Genomic DNA, 18,104 nt, shown 5'->3' on the forward strand with positions numbered 1-18,104 from the left:
TTTACTCAAATGAGCTTGTTGAAGCGGAAAAAGATTGCAAGCGCCTACTGTGATCGAACTCGTATAACGTGTTCCAACAGTAATAAGTGCTCATATTAAATTGAAAAGACTATCTTGGCTGTTGTACATGCAAAAAGGTAAAGTAAAGTTAGGTGAGCTTCATAGGTCCTTACACTTTGTGATTTTCTACATATAATCAATTACTTTGTGATGCTTCAAACCTTGGGATATTATTCTATTGGTTATTATTGTTTTAGTGGTTCTGAAAAAAGAAATTTATGTGACAGCTTGTTATTATGTGTTTCTTTTTTGGCATTAAAGAACAACTCAAATGATTTTTGATAATGAATATGGAAATAAATTGTTGAATGGGGAAATAAATTAGGCAACTTGATATCTGCTTATGAATAAACTTATAAGTCCGGACTTTGCACTATTAGATAAATAGATTTTATTAGAATGGACTTTGCACTATTGCACTATTTTCTTTACTTTTTAACATCCTAGCTTGGTTGACACTTGCTAGTTGTGTTATGGTTTCGATTGTGTATGTCTTTGTTCGTTTGCGGTTTAAATTGTTTATGAAAGGCTGAAGTGCCGATTTTTTAATCACATGTCATGTCATTAGGTGAGAGTGCCCGCTACGGGGTCGATATAAACACTGGTGGAATCATAGACACATTTGCCAACTTTGTATGGGAACATGCTATTGTTAAGGTATTCAATGTTCTTTCCCATGTTGCTTTGTCCAGTTTCTTTTTACCTACATTGGTCGTGATTGCAAATGTCTCAGATAAATGCTATAAATGCGACAACAGAGGCAGCTTGCCTAATTCTAAGTGTGGACGAGACCGTGAAGAACCCAAAGGTAAGGTTTTCTCCAGCTAGTTGTATGGCGTTTGTAGTGTTATCTATCAAACATGTTACACTCGGCCAAAAGTTCAGTGTCTTCATATCCCAAGAGTTCAGTTGTTCAAATTTCATATTTTATTTCTTTTTCATTCCATCGCGCCATCCTTGGTAGTCACAGTGTTTTTAATATTTCTTTGCATTGTTATTTTCTAATGGCTATTCATTGTATTGATAATCCAGTCGGAGAGTGCACAAGGAGATGCTACTGCTAGAGCGATGGGTTGAGGGCGTGGCGGGGCAGGTTTCTGTGGCCGTGGAAGGGGAATGCGAAGGCGTTGAGCTTTTTGGGTTTGAAGATGCCAAGGACTTCTTAGAGTGAAGGGAAGATTTTGAAAGCAAGGGTGGTTTGTTTCGTGGGAAGTTTGCTTTCTGTCCTTAATTTTGTTTGCTTCAGTTTGGAGTGAGTTTGTAGCTATATATATATATTTGTCTAAACCATTCTTGTATTCATTGGTTATTGTAGGTTTAACTGGTCTCGCTACAAAATATGAGAAATTATTATTTTTTTATTAGCAACCCATCAACAATGGTTTATAACCGTTACAAATGAATTTTAAATTATTTTTTTTTAAATTAACTAACAACTTTGCAACGGTTACAAACCGTTGGTAAAATTTTTAACAAATTACCAACGCTTAAAAAGCATTTGTGAAATAAAAAACCGTTGCAAAGATTTTAAATATGTGTACGAAATAGTTATAATAAGCGTTGGAAATTTCTGTTTGCATCGCTTTTTAAGTGTTGCAAATATTTCCAACACTTTACCGACGCCATATTTGCAACGCTTAAAAAGCGTTGCGAAAATTATTAGCAACGCTTTTTTGCCGTTGCAAATAGCCTGTTATGGTGTAGTGAAGGACATGTTTGAAGGCAACTTATATATAGTGTCTTGAACAACTTGTTCCTGGACAGCTTATATACGACAATGTATAAGTTGTGCATGACACTATATAACAGAGAAAGTTTATATACGATAATGTATAAGCTTATATACGACAATGTATAAGCTGTGCACGACACTGTATAAGTCCGTCCACAACTGAAGCACACACTTGCAGAGAGAATCATATGTTTTTAACATTCATATCAACACACCATCCTTGAATTAGAAATTATTCATAGTGATAGAAAAGTAATTAAATTTGGTTGTTTGAGCTGCCCACTCTACACGCAGAACAATAGAGCAGCATTGAAGATGCTCTTAAACGATCAGTAGTCCAAACGGCAAAAAAAAAAGAGCTAAATAAATATGTCTCACTCAAATACATTTATTAAACGATGAAATTCTTCATCATCCGCATTTCCATTATTTGCGTCTGCTTCAACAAGAGCCTCATTACCACCATCCTCGACATCTACATCTTCCTCATCATCAGATATATCACCACCATCAACAATATTCTCCACATAATTTCCAACTACAGGAGTCGGGTCATCTAGAAAAGCTATAACGTCATCTAGTTGAATCGGTTTTAGATTATCTTCCGTCTTTTTCGCACTAGTCTTCTGCATATGGAGATTCATCCTAACATAAACCAAGTCATGCAATCTTTTTGGCTCCAATCTAATTCTCTTTTTGGTTTGTGTGGCACTAAAGGCACTCCAATTCCTCTCACAAGCTGATGCACTGCATGTTTGACTAAGAAGCCTCATAGCAATCTTACGCGTGACCGGAAGATCACCACCATATATATCCCACCATAAACCTAGAAAGCATGTACAAATATTAATGTAACAATCAAATAAATAAATGCAATCAACATCTAATAGTTATTAAGAAGAAACAAATTAATAATGAAATAATTTTACGTACGAGGATGAGTGTTTGATAGAGCATCATCAGCCATTGGGGTTTTGAATGTCTTGCATGATAAAAATTTATCTCTTGAGTGAAGGTTTTCCTCTCTTCACTTGTAAGTAATTTTTGTCTCACCTTACTCATACCATCTTTAATTTCAGTGTCCATCTTAACAATCTTTTCATAGTAAAACTTGGGATTGAGATACGCAGCCACTACATGAATGGGGCTATGAAGGCGTTGAATTCATTTCCTTTCAATGATGGCCAAATAAGGGTCCCCCATATTTATCTTTATCATTATTGAGAATCATCTTTATCGACTCCTTGACTCTAATAACGCCCTCATATATGTATCCTAATATACACTCATCTCCATCAACCATCCTAAGTAGTTTCACAATAGGCTCAACAATTGCAACGACTTCGTTGCCTTTAATCCAAAAGGCATCAGATTGTATTACCTCAACAAGTGTTTTAGCAACATCCTCTCTTGTCCTCTTATGAGTTTGCCAATCATTTGAGCTTACCAAGAATCTCAATGGTTTTTTTTTTTCAATATAGATTGTAAGCAAAGAAATTGGCTAGCAAATCTAGTTGCTCCCGGCTTCTTCAAATCATGATTGTCTGTAAACTTTCTCATTGTTTCCAAAATCGCAGGTGGCCTGTATAAGAAAGTAACAAGTTCTCTTGCACTTTTCATGATTGGCATTACAGAAGGAAGCTTATCAATATCCTCTAAAATTAGGTCTATGCAATGTACTACACATGAAGTCTTAAAAACATGCGGGTAACGAGATTGAATAATAGCCCCAGTTGAACCATAATTGCTTACGTTATCTGTAACAACTTGAACCACATTATGTGAACCAATTTCTTCCATGGTGCTCATTATGAAGTTAGCGAGATATTCTTCTGTCTGTTTTTCTTTGACAACCTCGGACTTCAAAAACACGATTCCACTTGGGCTACTAGCTAACAAGTTAACATGGTGCCTTCTTCTAGCATCTGTCCAACCATCTGACATCAATGTGCAACCCGTATCTTCCCATGACTCTTGGACACTTTTCACATACATTGTTGCTTCATCCTTCAATGAACCTAGAATCTTGGTACCCACAGTTTCACTGCCAGGAGGCACATACCCCTCACCATACTTCCCAATAGCTTGGCACCATTCTCTTAATTTGTCTGATCTTAAAATATTAAATGCAAGGTTGTTTGCAACAATAAATTTTACTCCCATAATATTAGCAACCTTCCTTTCCTTCTTTTTTAGTAGTTCCAAAACCTTCGGTTGGTGGGAAACAGTGCTTGACTGTCCTGATGCCCTATAAATTAAATCGATTGTTAAGACCCAAAATTGAAGCTTAAGCATGTGTTTCCTTCTTTGGAGTTACTACCTCTAGCTTTCTTGTTAACACGAGGCATGTCCTCTATTTCAGTTACGACATTGAGTGCCAGCTCCATCACTTCATCAGTCACAGTAGTGCAAGGACTAACATCATGCCCAATCATTTTCATACTTTAGCCTACTTATTCCCCCAGATATCTCAAGTTGACAAAATTTGCATTTGTTCTTCTTTTGTGTTGTTGGCTCGGCATGCTCCCATAATGGATCTCTAACCTTTGTCATATCTAAAAATACATCAGAAAAGAATCAAAAGATTACAAATTTGAAAATGTAGTTCCATAAATAACAACAACAATTATTGAATGAAGGACTAACATAAATTTAATGCTGCAATTACTTATTGCAAGGCTATTTCGGGTTATTAATGGGGGTGCAACTGTGCTAGTCTGTTACTTGACTTACTTTTTGCAATTCATGAGAGAGATAGACAGAAGTAGTAAGCAAGGAGCAAGAGAGAGAGCTAACCTTGTACTTTGGTAGTTGGCGACTTGGTGATGAACTGGTGAAGGAGCTCTTCTCAATCGGGTTCTTTTTTTTGGGGTAAAGTTCTCGGGGTTCTTTTTTTTTTGTTTTTTTTTTCTGCTGTGCGACTCTGTGACTCTGTGTCTCTGTGAGTAAGTGACCAAACAAAACCAAAGAGAAGAAAGTTTAAAACGCGATCTTTTCAAAATCTCACGATATATACAGTTTTTACGTTTAAATCCTGTTTCAAACGTTTTAAACGCGATATTTTGAAAAGCACACTACACCATAACAGTCTATTTGTAACGGATATGCATCCGTTACAAAAAATATTAGTAACGGTTATCTTGCGTTGACACAAATGCGTGACAAATATTAGTAACGGATATTAGTAACGGTTATAAAGTGTTAGAAAATTTAGTAACGGTTATCAAGTGTTACTAAAATTAATTTCAACAACACATATCAACCGTTATTAAATTTATTAGTAACAGTTATTAATAATTTGCATGAAGAATTTGTAACAGTTACATATCCGTTAGTAATAATTTGTTATTTTAAAAATAAATTAATATAATTTCCTGGCCTTTTTTTGACAGCCGCCTATAGTAACTCTCAAATTTATAAATACTTAAACCCACAAATATTGTCATTCCTGTAAAACAAGTAATACTCACTTGAAACAATTGATAGTAAAACAACACTTCATTAAATAATTACAACTTAAGTCTAGAACTTCATAGTATCATATGTTTATAGCTTACGAAAGTAAAACTTAAGTATAAATTAAATAGAACCGCACCACCTAAGTACAAGCTACATAATTATCCACCTAAGCACAAGCTACATAATTATCCACCTAAGCAATCCTTACGCATTAGAATGAAAGATCTCATCTTCTTCGACATAACCATTTTAAGTACAGTTTTTACAACACCTTGCGAACTTTGATTCGATATCTCCAAAGCCTGTAGTCCTTCACTCTTCTATATGACATCTTGATTATGCACTTGTGACTCGTCAACATATGGCGAATGTCATTTTTCCCTACAAAGAATAATTGAAAACAGTGTAAGCGAAGACCCTTGCAACCAAAGATACTATGATTTTAGAATTGCAATTGTTAACGACTTTGGTAATGTAACTAACAAACAAACAAAAATATGTATCTTATATATGAAGTCCAAATGAAACTCAATTTCCATAAACATTTACGACCTTCTATTTTACCAATGGTGTACACATCCCTTCTAACTCTTGATAGAACCCTTCATAACGAACATAGAGTAAGAGGTATAATGGCATTCAACTGTAACATAAAATTTGCATTGCCAACAGTTGGCACACCATATCACTTCAAGGTATCCATTACATAACTTTCATTTACTAACTATGACAAGCTTATCACAAACATTACCTTAACTTAAATCTTTCTTAGACTAAGTGCATTCTCATAACCAAAACTAGTGTAATCATTTTAAAACTTTCTCAAGTAATTAAGTATATATATGTCTACAGTAAAGATCACACACCTTTTCCACTAAAAGTCAACAAGAGCCTAAGCGTAATGTGTGAACAGGTTATCATGATTGCAAAATAACCCCATGCAATTGCAAATTAAACATAAAGCCCATTGCCCTGCAAGTGCCCAGTAAAATCAAGTACCTTCTCCTTAGCTTCCATCTACATAAGCAATAAACTAATCAACTAAAGTACATAATAAATGTGAATCACTTTACAAATATTCACATCAACCCATGCTAGCAAACAAGAACAAATAGAAGACACATTGACAAAGTTGAACCATACAACTATAAGGACAAAGAAAAAGACAAATCACTCCATCAAGTCCTTGAGAAAAACCCATGCATCACCACATCTCTAAATGCAGCTATATATCTAATTTTCCTTTGCAACCCCACGATTGATTACAATAAATGAGGGTGTCGTGGACTAACTTCATTTGTATTTTTTCATATTTCGTTTAAAGTAGTTTATTCATTAAATTGTACATTGTTGTACAATTTAATAATCCACACCATATTCTCCACAACATTTAGAATCTAAAAAATACTTGCAACAGAAAACACGAATATAAAGTCTTCAAAAATGAATATCGAGTGATTGAGACTTTAAACTTGTTTGCATACTAAGCAAAACAGAAGACAAAACATCAAAATACCTGCATATACCTAGCAAGCACTAAAAAAATCAGTGTTTTGAACCAATTCCAAGACCTCACTTTCTCTTTCAGTTCCTTTTTTCGTGCCCAAATAATGGTATGGAATGCCATGTTTTTCAAGAAACCGAATCACATGGGTGTTTGGACCTCTATCATGATTACTGTAAGAACAGACGGGATTGATGAGTAAACACATAAAAAGTAAGAAAAACTATACCAAGTATGCAACTCTAAAAAAATCACCTTATTACACGAGTTATATCTACGGGGGAACCTCCCACTTTGCCATCCATGTAACAAGTCCACCACAATGATCCTGCAATGGCATAGTAGAACTATTATATTATGTAGTATTGCAAGACGCAGCCGAGTCAACCAGAAGCCTCAATTTCTTTTTCTTTTTCTTTTTTTGCATAAAAAATGAAAAAAAGGAAAAAGAAAAAAGAAAGAACATGGAAAAGAGACAGGATGTACCTGTTTCGAAGCCAAAATTGTGATCTTATATTTGTGGTCAAAAGCCGGAACTTGTACAACATATTTTATAGCATTGAACAGCTTCGATAATTTAAGGAAGTCTGCATCCATCTCCAGTCGTGGCCATCTATTGGGATCAAAGACAAACTCACTGCAAAAGTTTACAAGACGTTAGTACCATAACTTACTGTTATATATAACTTATGTTTCAACCAGATTAGAGCTTTTACGACAGGATACAACTGCAGGATCGCAACACCAAGAAGAGGTGTAATCTGGCTGCAAATACTTCGTGGTTCCGCAAAGGAGAAATTCATGGAAAGAGCCACTTGCGAGGTCAACGTGACGTAAACTACACTTTCGCTTTTGGCTTGATAAATGGTATGACATTCTACCTCTTTGCTATAAAATTTCCTCTAATTTACAACAATTTACATGTAGAGGCGAAGTTTCAAAAAAAGTCCTTGATAAGGGAGAGTAAGTGCACCTTAATATTTGACCGAAGCAACAAGTTTACGGGCATTAATATTATAGCTTCTTTCACACTCATCATTGAAGATGTGAAATGGGGAAATAGAGATTAGATGAATGAATGGAGCCGAGCGTATGATAAGTTCAGGTGAAGACCTCCCATCAACATTTCGGGGAGGAACGAAACACTAGAGTGGTGACTAGTGAGCTTCAATTCTTTCTCTACAAGCTAGTGTGGAAGGTGAAAATCTCTGGTCAAAGTCAAGTTCATTCTGGGACGCCGCCATTGGAAAACAACAAGTCGGTGTGAAGCGACCTAAGCTATATAAATATGAAAACAACAATATTTCTTTTTACAAAGTGCTCTTCTGTTTGACAAGTATGGAATATGACAACCGCCATTCATAGCGAGTTTTTTGCTAGCACGCATGGTTCGGCAGTTAAATCACACCTACTTTTTGACTCATATGTCTACTATAATTTAACATGTATACAGATCAATCTTTTAAAACCCACAGAAAAACTCACCTACACTACCAATAAAAAGTGATTACTAATGGGTGCGTACATCGCCTTTAAAGTATTGGTGCCCCCTCTCCCCAACACACTTGTTAGCATAGCACACATCCTATAAAGTTATCGCAAAACCAAACCATATCTAAAACACATCCACTTAAAAACTGAAACAAAAAGAAGAAAAAAAATGTAGGGAATGTCACATAAGAACCCAAGTCTTACATAGTTCTCTGATAAGCCCGCGGACTCCGGCAAAGACACGCGTATTGGTTTCATGAGACCTCAAGAGTCAAGAGATTACATTGTCGACAACAAAATATAATGTCTTTTTTTCGAAGGCGTTGATGGCATAGTCAATCTTTAACTGTCCCATTCGAGAGTTCAACCAAAGGCCATAGCCAAGCCCAACTCCGTAACCAGATTTACCCTACCTCGGAGCAGCGGGATTACCTAACAAACAAGTTTCGCCATTAGTGATGGAGATGGAGAATATGTAGTTTGAAAGCAATCTAAACAGTTGATAATTAGTCATATAGAAAGTGTGTTATATATCAATACAAATATTCATTTGAATTTATCTATGTTATATGGACACCATATTTTGAAGAAAAAAATGTGTCGGATCATGATCCATGTGTCCTTGTCGAACACATTGTATGTGATATTGTATGTGATTTCAATTCAGTTAACCGCGTTCAAAAAGCGATTTTAGGGTCTTTAAGGCAAATATTTTCCAACAGAAAGAAAGCTTTATATCAGACTAATGGGAAAATATTCCCTATGTTTCCTAAGCAATAGTAATACTAGAGGCACAGACATAATTACATAAAACAAAATTCACGTGGCGCATGCTTAAACGTTTTCGTCATACCTAGGTACGGAACACTCCCCCACCTTTTTGCAGAGGGAAACTTCCAAAATCCGGATCTACATGTTATTGTTAGGCCATGTGGATACTTCCCCCTTTCCCATTTGTTGTAGTTATTCACCAAGCAATAAAAGTTCAATCCAACAAATAACAGAAATGGTGAACGAAAACACAAAAAAAAGAGTAGAGGTGTGGAGCTCATTGAACTCTCAGCGTCACATTGCAAAAACTAAGTCAATTAACCGGAATGGTGTTCAATACCTAACCACCTTGTTCGAGAATAGTAGATTCCAAAATAAGACCAACTTCATCACCGTAAACAGCAACAACTCTCCAAGAAACTCGAGAAGATCATGTTTACGCGATCCGACAATATATTGTTGTAGTCGCCGGGCAAGGAACACTTCGAAGATCACATCATGTCACAAAAATTAAACGGATCAAACACAAATCTAATTTTGTTTTCAAATCAAACAACTAATAACAATAAAGGATACATCTTTGATATGATAATTGAAGTGTAACCAACCCCATAAGCTAAAACCCAATTTCAATAAGTTGGTATATAAAGTTGTTACCTTGAGCAAATTGAACTCTCAATCAGCAACGAGAAATGCTAATTAAGCAAAGCTAGCTTGATATTTGAGACGAATTCATCCCAAATTCTACCTTAGAAATAAAACAAAAAACAAGTGTTAATGGAAATCAAAACAAAATTGTTGAAATTTGAAGAGGAGAAGGTCAAAGAACAAAAGGAGAGAAAGAGAGGACTTACCGAAATCGAAACCCAAGAAGCGGAGGCGGCAGCGCAACACCACCCTTTTTCCCTCTTCGCTTGTTTCTATTTTTCCATTTTTTTTTTATTTCTAGGGCATATGATATGGAGGATTGCTAACGTCCTGCCCCCATAAGGGGTAGGACCGTTCTACCCCACTTAAACCCAAAAAATATTAACTGGACAATTGTATAGCCGGTTGAACTTAAAATGATTTAATATTGGTCAACAAAACAGAAAAAGCAGAAGTAAACGTAGGAAGCTACGGGAAATAAGAACACAACCATGTTCAATTACATCATCTTCAGATCAAAGCTTCTTTCTAGAAGATGGAGTTAGTGGAAATGGACGGTAATGTAATCAACAAATTAGGAACACAATTGGTTATGCCTAGCCTTGTTATTTATAGAACATTTTTTTTGCTTTCGATCCATTCTTCTCTTTTATTTTTGAAACTTTCATCTAAAACAAGAATTAAACATTTTACATGGGCCTGTTTTTCATTCTTTTTGAAAGTTTGGATTGATAATGGAATTTTTGAGTTTGAGATTGGGTAACTTTCTTTCAATCTAATTTTGCATCTTTGTATCAATTAACAAATAACAAGATGCAGAAAAATGAGTAACTGCTTTGATTGAATGGACATTGGTTCTTCTTGACTATCATTTATTATCAAATGTAGTGTTGTCAAGAAGATGAGTCTATGAGTGTGACTGTGTGAGATGAGGAGAGAGAGACAAGAGAACTGAAAAAGGATAAATTATAAGTGGATTATGATGTTGGTGGTGCTTTTCCTTGTTTGTATTGGTGGGAGCCGGAGGATGGAGAAGGAGCAAAGAAGTGGTCGGCAGTGTGTTCACTTGTTGGGAGAAGATGAAATAAGTTTTTTTTTAAATCTATTTGCTTTTCCAGTAAAAAAAGAGAGATTGGTTAATAAAGTCATCAGCTAGTTTTCCTTGTCTTGAACTGGGGTAGAACTGTCCTTGCCCTTTATAGAGGCAGGACGCTAGCAATTCTCTATGATATGATATGTTAACTTTCTAGATGGGTGCGAGAAGCCTAGAACTAATAAAACTCCCGCTTATGTTTTCGTTTCTCTTTTCTTTTCTCACACGGTGATTTTTAACTTGACTGTTGATTTCTTACTTTGTCACGTATGATAAAGCGCCACTAAATATCCCATAAATGTTACATAATAATTCAAGTATTTGCACAAATACTTACTAACGGTTACAAACAATGCTAACGGATAATAAGTGTGAGAAATTACCTAACGGATCAGTATGTGTTACTAATGAGAAATCTCAAATGTTGCAAAATCACCAAAATGGTGTAGTGGCACGGGTTCTAAACATATACAAGACACCTTGGCAATTTAACGGGTTTTAAACGCATTTTATTCAAAAAACGCCCGAACTTGGTGATAGTGGGTATCAATTAATTCCATAGTTATTATGAATACAAAAATCTTGAATAACCATAAGAAATTGAAGCATTGACACCTATATACCTGCAGTTTGAGTTGCGCCCATCTGTGATTAGCATTATGGCGTTTTACCCCATCTGCTATTTGTAAGCGTGAGGCTCAGCTGGTTCTGAGCTCATTCATTTAGGTAAATGAGCCAAGCTTGACTCTATATTATAACTCGTAGTCATAGTCACAAATTCGGAATTCGTTATTAATTCGGCAAAGATGAAATCGTTAAATCGTACAAATTCGTTTAAAAAATCGATTTTTTTTGACAAAGTCATAAATAATTAAAACATAAAATAATATGCAGTGTGTGATTGTACATCATGTCATGGTTACTTCGAGCATATATAAAATTCAAAATTTGTAAATATATATGTAAAGTCTTGTTATATCCCACAAATATTTGCAATTCATAAAATAAAATATTAAAATAAATGAATGGAAAACGGAAAAAAAATTAGAAATTCGCTAAAAATCGTAAAAAATTACTAAATATTGGTAAACATTGAGAATTAGGAGACTTTTGCCGTTTTTATTGTTTATTCATTTAGAAATTCGGTAACCAGTCAATTTGGAGACATTTTACGTTTTTTTGAAAAAATCGGAGATTTTTATGACTATGCTCGTAGTGCAACAAACGAGCTTAATGAAGTTCGGCTTGATAAGCTCCAATAGCATCTTAAATAACCAAGCTACTCGGGCTTGGCTCGCTAAAAGTTCGGCTCCGGCTCGTTCATATAATATATGAGTCAAGCTTGAATTTATTTCAAAGCTCGCTTAATAAACGAGCCAAGCTTGAGCATAGTAAAGTTGGGCTTAATTACCTCGAATTCCAGCCTTAGCTATTTGAGTTAGCGTTTGGGCCACACGCGATTCAAATTAGGATTTGGCCCATACCCGATTAGACTAAAAGAAGAAAACAGATTGATCTTGTACTCCTTGTAGTATTGTTCATTAAATATGAAAAAGAAACTACCTATAAAGCACAAATGGAGACAAAATAAAAAACAGAGAGAACGAATTTATATCCTTCTGAACAAACAGAGAATGTCTTTATATATTCCACGACCAATTCGTTCTCTTGAAACTCTAAAAGCCGTCATCATCAACTCCATTAAAATTCTCAAACACAATCCTAAATCATTTCTTTCCATTTTTACCCTCACCACCCTCCCACTTTCTTTCCTTCTCTACACCTTGTCAATCATCTCTCAACCTCTTTTAAACCAAATTTACGAAAAAGAAACAATCACATTATTCGTACACACACGATACGAAGCACGCGAAATATGGAAAGAAGTACGAGTCGACGCAGTCTCCTATATACATATTCAATTACTCTTTTCCATCCCTTGTTATATCCTTTCTGTTTTGGCGTTAATAATGTCCGTTCATGTAACTGCATTGGCTTATAACGTTAAACAACTGGATTTTGTAATGGTGGTTAAAGCAGTTATGATGACGTGGAAGAAACAGTTGGTGATTACTTCTATTATTGTGTACGTTATTTTGTTTACGTATTGTGTTTTGACACGTGTGACATTGTTGTTGGTTGGTGAAGGTTATGTAAGATTGTTGACGTGGATTTTTTTGGTGATATTGGAGGTGGGTTTGGTGGCTGTTTTGAGTATGGGAATGGTTGTTTCGGTTTTAGAAGAGCGATCGGGTTTAGAGACTGTGTATGTTGGGTGGATTTTAATGGAGGGGCGGTGGTTTTGTGGGTGGATTTTAACTAGTTTGTTGGTTTTAATGACAAGTGGCATTAGATGGGGTTTTAGGATTGTGAAGGACAGTCAAGATTATGCGAGTTTAGTATATAAAGTTGGGTTAATTTGTGTTTTAGGTCTTGTGATTCTTTGGAGCTATGGTCTGAATACAGTTTTCTATTGTGAGTGTAACAAACAACAAGTGGACAAAGTGGAAAACAAGCTGTTGATATAATGTTCGCATATGTATTTTTCTTCATTTACTGTAATGAAACAAGTGATTGCCTACGTCCCAACACCCAACATTTGTATTACAATTTATAAGGCATCCGGACTTCACAACCATGTCGCTGTTGAGAACAGGGTCAAGTGGGTATTGGATTTAGAAGGTTTCAAATTGGAAACATTAAACTCCGCATGTGTTATTTAGTTTAGGAAACTAATTCCTAATTAATTGGTTCGCCATCACACACAGTCACACACACAGTTTTAGACTTTGAGTTTCCAAGTTGGTTTTTTAGAGACCAACTAATTTTTGGACCCGGGCATACGCTGGACTCTATTCTAATATTTAATTTTTTTTGAAATTATTTTTTACTCATTTTTTTGAATAAATTTAATGTTTATGTTATGACTTCATGAGTACAATCAGTGCCGGCCGGCCTGAGTACAGTCCACACAGGCAGCTGGCTGGGGCCACAAGCTTTCGGCCCAAAAAAAAGCCCCCATTCCTCTTGTCTTGTCCATATCCACCTATCATTATATGTCTAATCCCACTCAAAGCCCGTTTTAATTCTGCTGAATATTTTTTACTATTTTGAGTTTTAGGCCCAAAAAAAATCCCTCACCCACATGTCAAGTCCATACCAATAAATAGAGCACTTACTTCTCTACTCTTTGCTACATGGAACATGTCTACATATAGTAAAGTCAGACCAATAACCAAGTTGACAAGCCATTTAGTAGTGATTATTTCTACAATTGTTTTATTTATAGGATACTCAAGATTTAAGGTTGACAAAACTATCCACAATGTTTATATTATATATATTTTCTAACTTTGAATTAAGTTTTATTTTTGCAAAAAAGACAATTAGATAATTTTCCCCGTCAAATTTCTTAAATTGAGATGTGTGTGTTTTTTTTATTACATAGGCCCTCATCCGAAATTCGCCTAGAGCCCCTCGAAACTCAGGGCCGCTCCTGAGTACAATATATATAGCATTCGGTTTTTAGTAACATGTTTCACTTATCTGTCTATAAAAATAAGTATTTAAACAAATAGTCAAATAATTGAAATATTTTATTGTGGTTATTGCTGCTGACTGAATGTAGTGATCTCAATTTCTACATACCCATGCTTCAAATAGATTTTATTTGTTCAGGTTGCCTCCATATATCACTTGAGGCGTATTAATTTTCTTAAGTGTTCTTTTGAGTACACTTTTGATTTAAATTGGTACAATTGTCATTGTAGGCAAAGAGGTTTAAAACCAAAATAAATTTTTTTGGTCACTTAATAGTTTATTGCAATAACCACAAAACAATGGAACTAAAATATATTTGACTTAACTGTTTGTTTAAATAACTACAAAACAATGTAACTAATAAATGAATTATTAAACAAACAAAGAAATAAAACTATGCTAATCTTCAAGAATCATTGCTAATATCGATGGAATTTTCTTTTTTGTCGTTTATGCATATCGGATTTGCCGCGCCACCCCTTGTCATTGCTAATTTTGTTTCTAAATCATTGTTTTCTTCAATAATGCTACATATTACTTTTCTTCAATGTAGTGTTGGAGAAGATCATAATTGATGTCATATATCTGTAAGTTCTTGTAGACTTCTTGTAAGTGTTTTATTGCATTTTTTGCTGCTGACTGCTTTGAATCAATTCTTGTAGCTTTTCTATCTCCGAGAATCCTTTGTGTATATGTTTTGTATGTACTGATGCCAATTTCTACCCATGCTTCAAATTGATTGTTTTCGTTCAGTGTGCATCCATATACCGCTTGAGGTGTATTAATTTTCTTGAGTGTCCTTTTGAGTACACTTTTTAATGAAACTGGTATAATTGTCATTGTCTGCAAAAAAAAAACAATATTATATAAAAAAGGTAAAATAAATATTGTTTGTGGTCCCTTTACAATGTTCAGAAGCAAACGTGGATAGAACCATTCCCCTGTTGTTGGGTGGCAATAGTAAATTCTTTCGATTGTCTTCCCTGATTGTCTCCTTGTCCATGTTTTAAACTTCTTGTTCCATACCCATTTTGTTGGAAAGTCAACATATGTGAGCTGCCTTGCATCTTCATTCTCCGCATTAATTCTCATCCATTCAATGAATTTTGTCTTCTGCACACCATCTGTATTGACTACCATAACAGGATTGTCTTTTTCATTGTATATTATGGGTTGCTCATTTTCAAGATGAAAAGAAAGGCGTTCTACTGATGGGAATATGTATTGAATTGGAAATTCGTAAATTCTCCAACATGCTTCGGGAGTTGAAATGTACTGATAGTCCAAGTATCTTTTTATCTCATCGACTTCAGGAGTAGCTTGTTCACCATTTGTCTCTCCATTATGATTTTTCTCTTCAATAACAAATGTTCCTCTGTCTCTCCCCTTGTGTATGTACTTGAACAAATACTTCACGGATCTCATTTGGTTGCAGTACTCGACGTTGATGTGAGCTTAGTATTTTACAACCAAGTCGACATTATGAGGAACTACGTAACTGTTATCAACCACTCTTTTGTCATCTCTTCTTCTATACACGACATATCCGTTGATGTCAAATGTGGTTTGACTGCAAAGTTTCTTAGGATAGAAGCTTTCGCATTTGTTGTTTACCATGCAAGGACATTTTTCATCTAGATGTCCACACGGACCATGTATCATAAATTGTAAAACTGCTGCATAAGCAATGGGGTCGCTTTTGTCGGGCAGTTCTGCTGATATGATTTTATTAATATCTGCTGCAGTCTTCGATTTGTTTTCAAGGAACAACAAAATGTGAGCATGTGGTAGTCCCCTTTTTCGAAACTCGATTGTGTAAACAGCTGCAAATTCACAATAAACAAAATGAGGTTTTAGTATTTGCCAAAGCACTTGATGTGTTTTTCTTTTGGACTGTAGTAGAGTTACATGAATAGGAATATGAATTCAGATAGTGTACATAGAGTGTTATGCTCTATTAATTTGTACTTTTTTGGTCTCTGCTTATCATGTCTCTATTGTTGCTCAAATTTTTTTACATGTAGGTCTGTACAGGCGTGAAGCTGCTTTGCTATTAACTGAGGGATTTTATGACAATGCCCAATTTCTCTTCCTTAAAACATTTTAGATGACGGTACGGTACGGTAAGTGTTCCATTGTTATGTGAACTTCAGCTAAACGTTTGAAGCTAAGTGTTATATTGTTGTATCTCAATTTGATATTGCCTAAGTATGCTTTCTTATGCCATCTAATTAAGGTAATGAAACAGCTCAATTTACCTCCTGAAATTTAACTTCAAGATGGAAAAGGGGAATTGGACAGAGCAAAAAAGACAGTGGGATACTCACCTAAGGACCACAAAATAGGGACACCAGAGTTTTTGTTTAGGGAACTGGTATATCCATTTTCTGCTCTTGATTATTTATGTTGCCTAATTATAGAATATTCTTTGTGTATGTCGTTCTTGATATCCTTGTAGCTACTATATAGTTTACTGTTAAGCATTATTTTGATGCTAACAAAATTTATAAATCGATTTTTATGTAGCGAAAAGCAAAACACAAAATCATGTTGTTCGTAGTCCTAAATTAGCTAAAATAGATTTAGTCAAACATAAATTTAAAAGTGATACTACCTGCCCAGACTTTTCCGATCCAAAGTGTTTTCTTTTGCACAAATCATTCATCAATTCATCTAATTTGATTTTGAAAGCCCAAGCTACTATTTCATCTCTATTTTCTGCTTTTTGCCTAGTTTTCTTTGTGAACTCTTCAATCTCTGGGCATTTCTGGTTGCATGTAAAAGTGATGAAGAGGTCAAGTGATCTTGTAAATCTACAAATGGCGAGCGCATCTTGATAAATTTGTACCATATATCGTGGTCCTCCCGTGAATGTTGACAGTAAAACTACCATCTTTCCTACTGATGGTGATGTTGTGTCTCTGGCAGTAACGACATCTTTTAGGTTTTGGTACAACTCAGATCTTATTTTGTTTTGGTTTGATCTTATATAGGAAAACTTGTCCTCTTCTGTGCATGCGTATAAGTCAACCAAGTATTGTTTGAAGAGACGGTCACTTAGAATGACAGTATGGCCTTCATTTTCTCTTTGTTAAATTCTGAATGCATAGAATTCTCACATGCTGATTCTCTTTCTTTTTGACGTCCTTGTTCCTGGCACTTGACTGTGCTAAATGGCCACTGAGTATCCGTTTTCACTGTGTGGAAAGAGCAATGGATATTGCAAAGCCATTAAACTTGGTTATAGCTGATGTATTCTCTGTAACCCTTGTCCCACTCTATCCACAATGACATCTCTTCCTCGATTATGCTCAAATCCATCATTTACAATTAGGGCAGCTACTTCATGCCGTTGGTAGATTATATTATCTTGTGTCTTTGTTATGCGTTCCGATTAATCTTATACGCACAGGAACAAATTCAGATTCCTTAAATCTATCTCTTGCCATTCTGAAAACTTTTGTCAGATCATTCTCTTTGTCAAGCATTTTGATCAGTCCCTCAATTACTTCTCTATCTAAAATTTTGCTTTTCTCGGCTTCGCTTAAGGCATTTATTCTATTATCCACTTCATTTTGTGTGTCATAGCTGTACAACTGTGCAAATTTCAATTTGGTTCCACGTATTGGTAGCAAAGATCCAATTGTATGGTGATTTTGGCCACCGAGTTTGAAAACGTTAGGTCCACCACCATTATTGATTTTTCTGTCAATTTTTCCACCATTGATGTAAATGCAATCATCATATTATACGCCCTAATATTTTCTCCAAACTTTGCTGATCTAGGTCCTCCATTGTAGTCTAAC

The 18,104-nt window shown here is 35.2% G+C and overlaps 2 protein-coding genes and 2 long non-coding RNA genes across 5 annotated transcripts; 2 read left to right on the forward strand and 2 right to left on the reverse strand.

The window, feature by feature from the left end:
- Nucleotides 1-738: 738 nt before the first annotated feature.
- LOC147508568 (uncharacterized) lies at nucleotides 739-1,360 on the forward strand. The gene is made up of 2 exons (XR_015216381.1): nucleotides 739-868; nucleotides 1,093-1,360. It is a non-coding gene; the product is annotated as an uncharacterized LOC147508568 (long non-coding RNA).
- Nucleotides 1,361-3,247: 1,887 nt separating this feature from the next.
- On the reverse strand, nucleotides 3,248-4,227 carry LOC147508569 (uncharacterized). The gene is made up of 2 exons (XM_086597341.1): nucleotides 4,113-4,227; nucleotides 3,248-4,032 (listed from the first exon to the last, which is right to left on the reverse strand). The coding sequence occupies exons 1-2, from the start codon at nucleotides 4,225-4,227 to the stop codon at nucleotides 3,248-3,250; spliced, it is 900 nt and encodes a 299-aa protein (XP_086453467.1).
- Nucleotides 4,228-5,255: 1,028 nt separating this feature from the next.
- Nucleotides 5,256-9,979, reverse strand: LOC147508570 (uncharacterized). Of its 2 annotated transcripts, none has more exons than XR_015216383.1 (4): nucleotides 9,872-9,979; nucleotides 9,675-9,761; nucleotides 6,118-6,268; nucleotides 5,256-5,632 (listed from the first exon to the last, which is right to left on the reverse strand). It is a non-coding gene; the product is annotated as an uncharacterized LOC147508570 (long non-coding RNA). The 2 variants fall into 2 exon arrangements; XR_015216382.1 differs by having other exon boundaries at nucleotides 9,675-9,765.
- A 2,413-nt stretch (nucleotides 9,980-12,392) lies between these two features.
- LOC147508571 (uncharacterized) lies at nucleotides 12,393-13,307 on the forward strand. The gene has a single exon (XM_086597343.1). It carries the CDS (start codon nucleotides 12,393-12,395, stop codon nucleotides 13,284-13,286), a length of 894 nt encoding a protein of 297 aa, XP_086453469.1. The 3' UTR covers nucleotides 13,287-13,307.
- The last annotated feature ends 4,797 nt before the right edge of the window (nucleotides 13,308-18,104 follow it).

The sequence above is a fragment of the Coptis chinensis genome, chromosome 3 (genome assembly GCF_015680905.1).
Source record: "Coptis chinensis isolate HL-2020 chromosome 3, ASM1568090v1, whole genome shotgun sequence".
Taxonomy (NCBI): Eukaryota; Viridiplantae; Streptophyta; class Magnoliopsida; order Ranunculales; family Ranunculaceae; genus Coptis; species Coptis chinensis.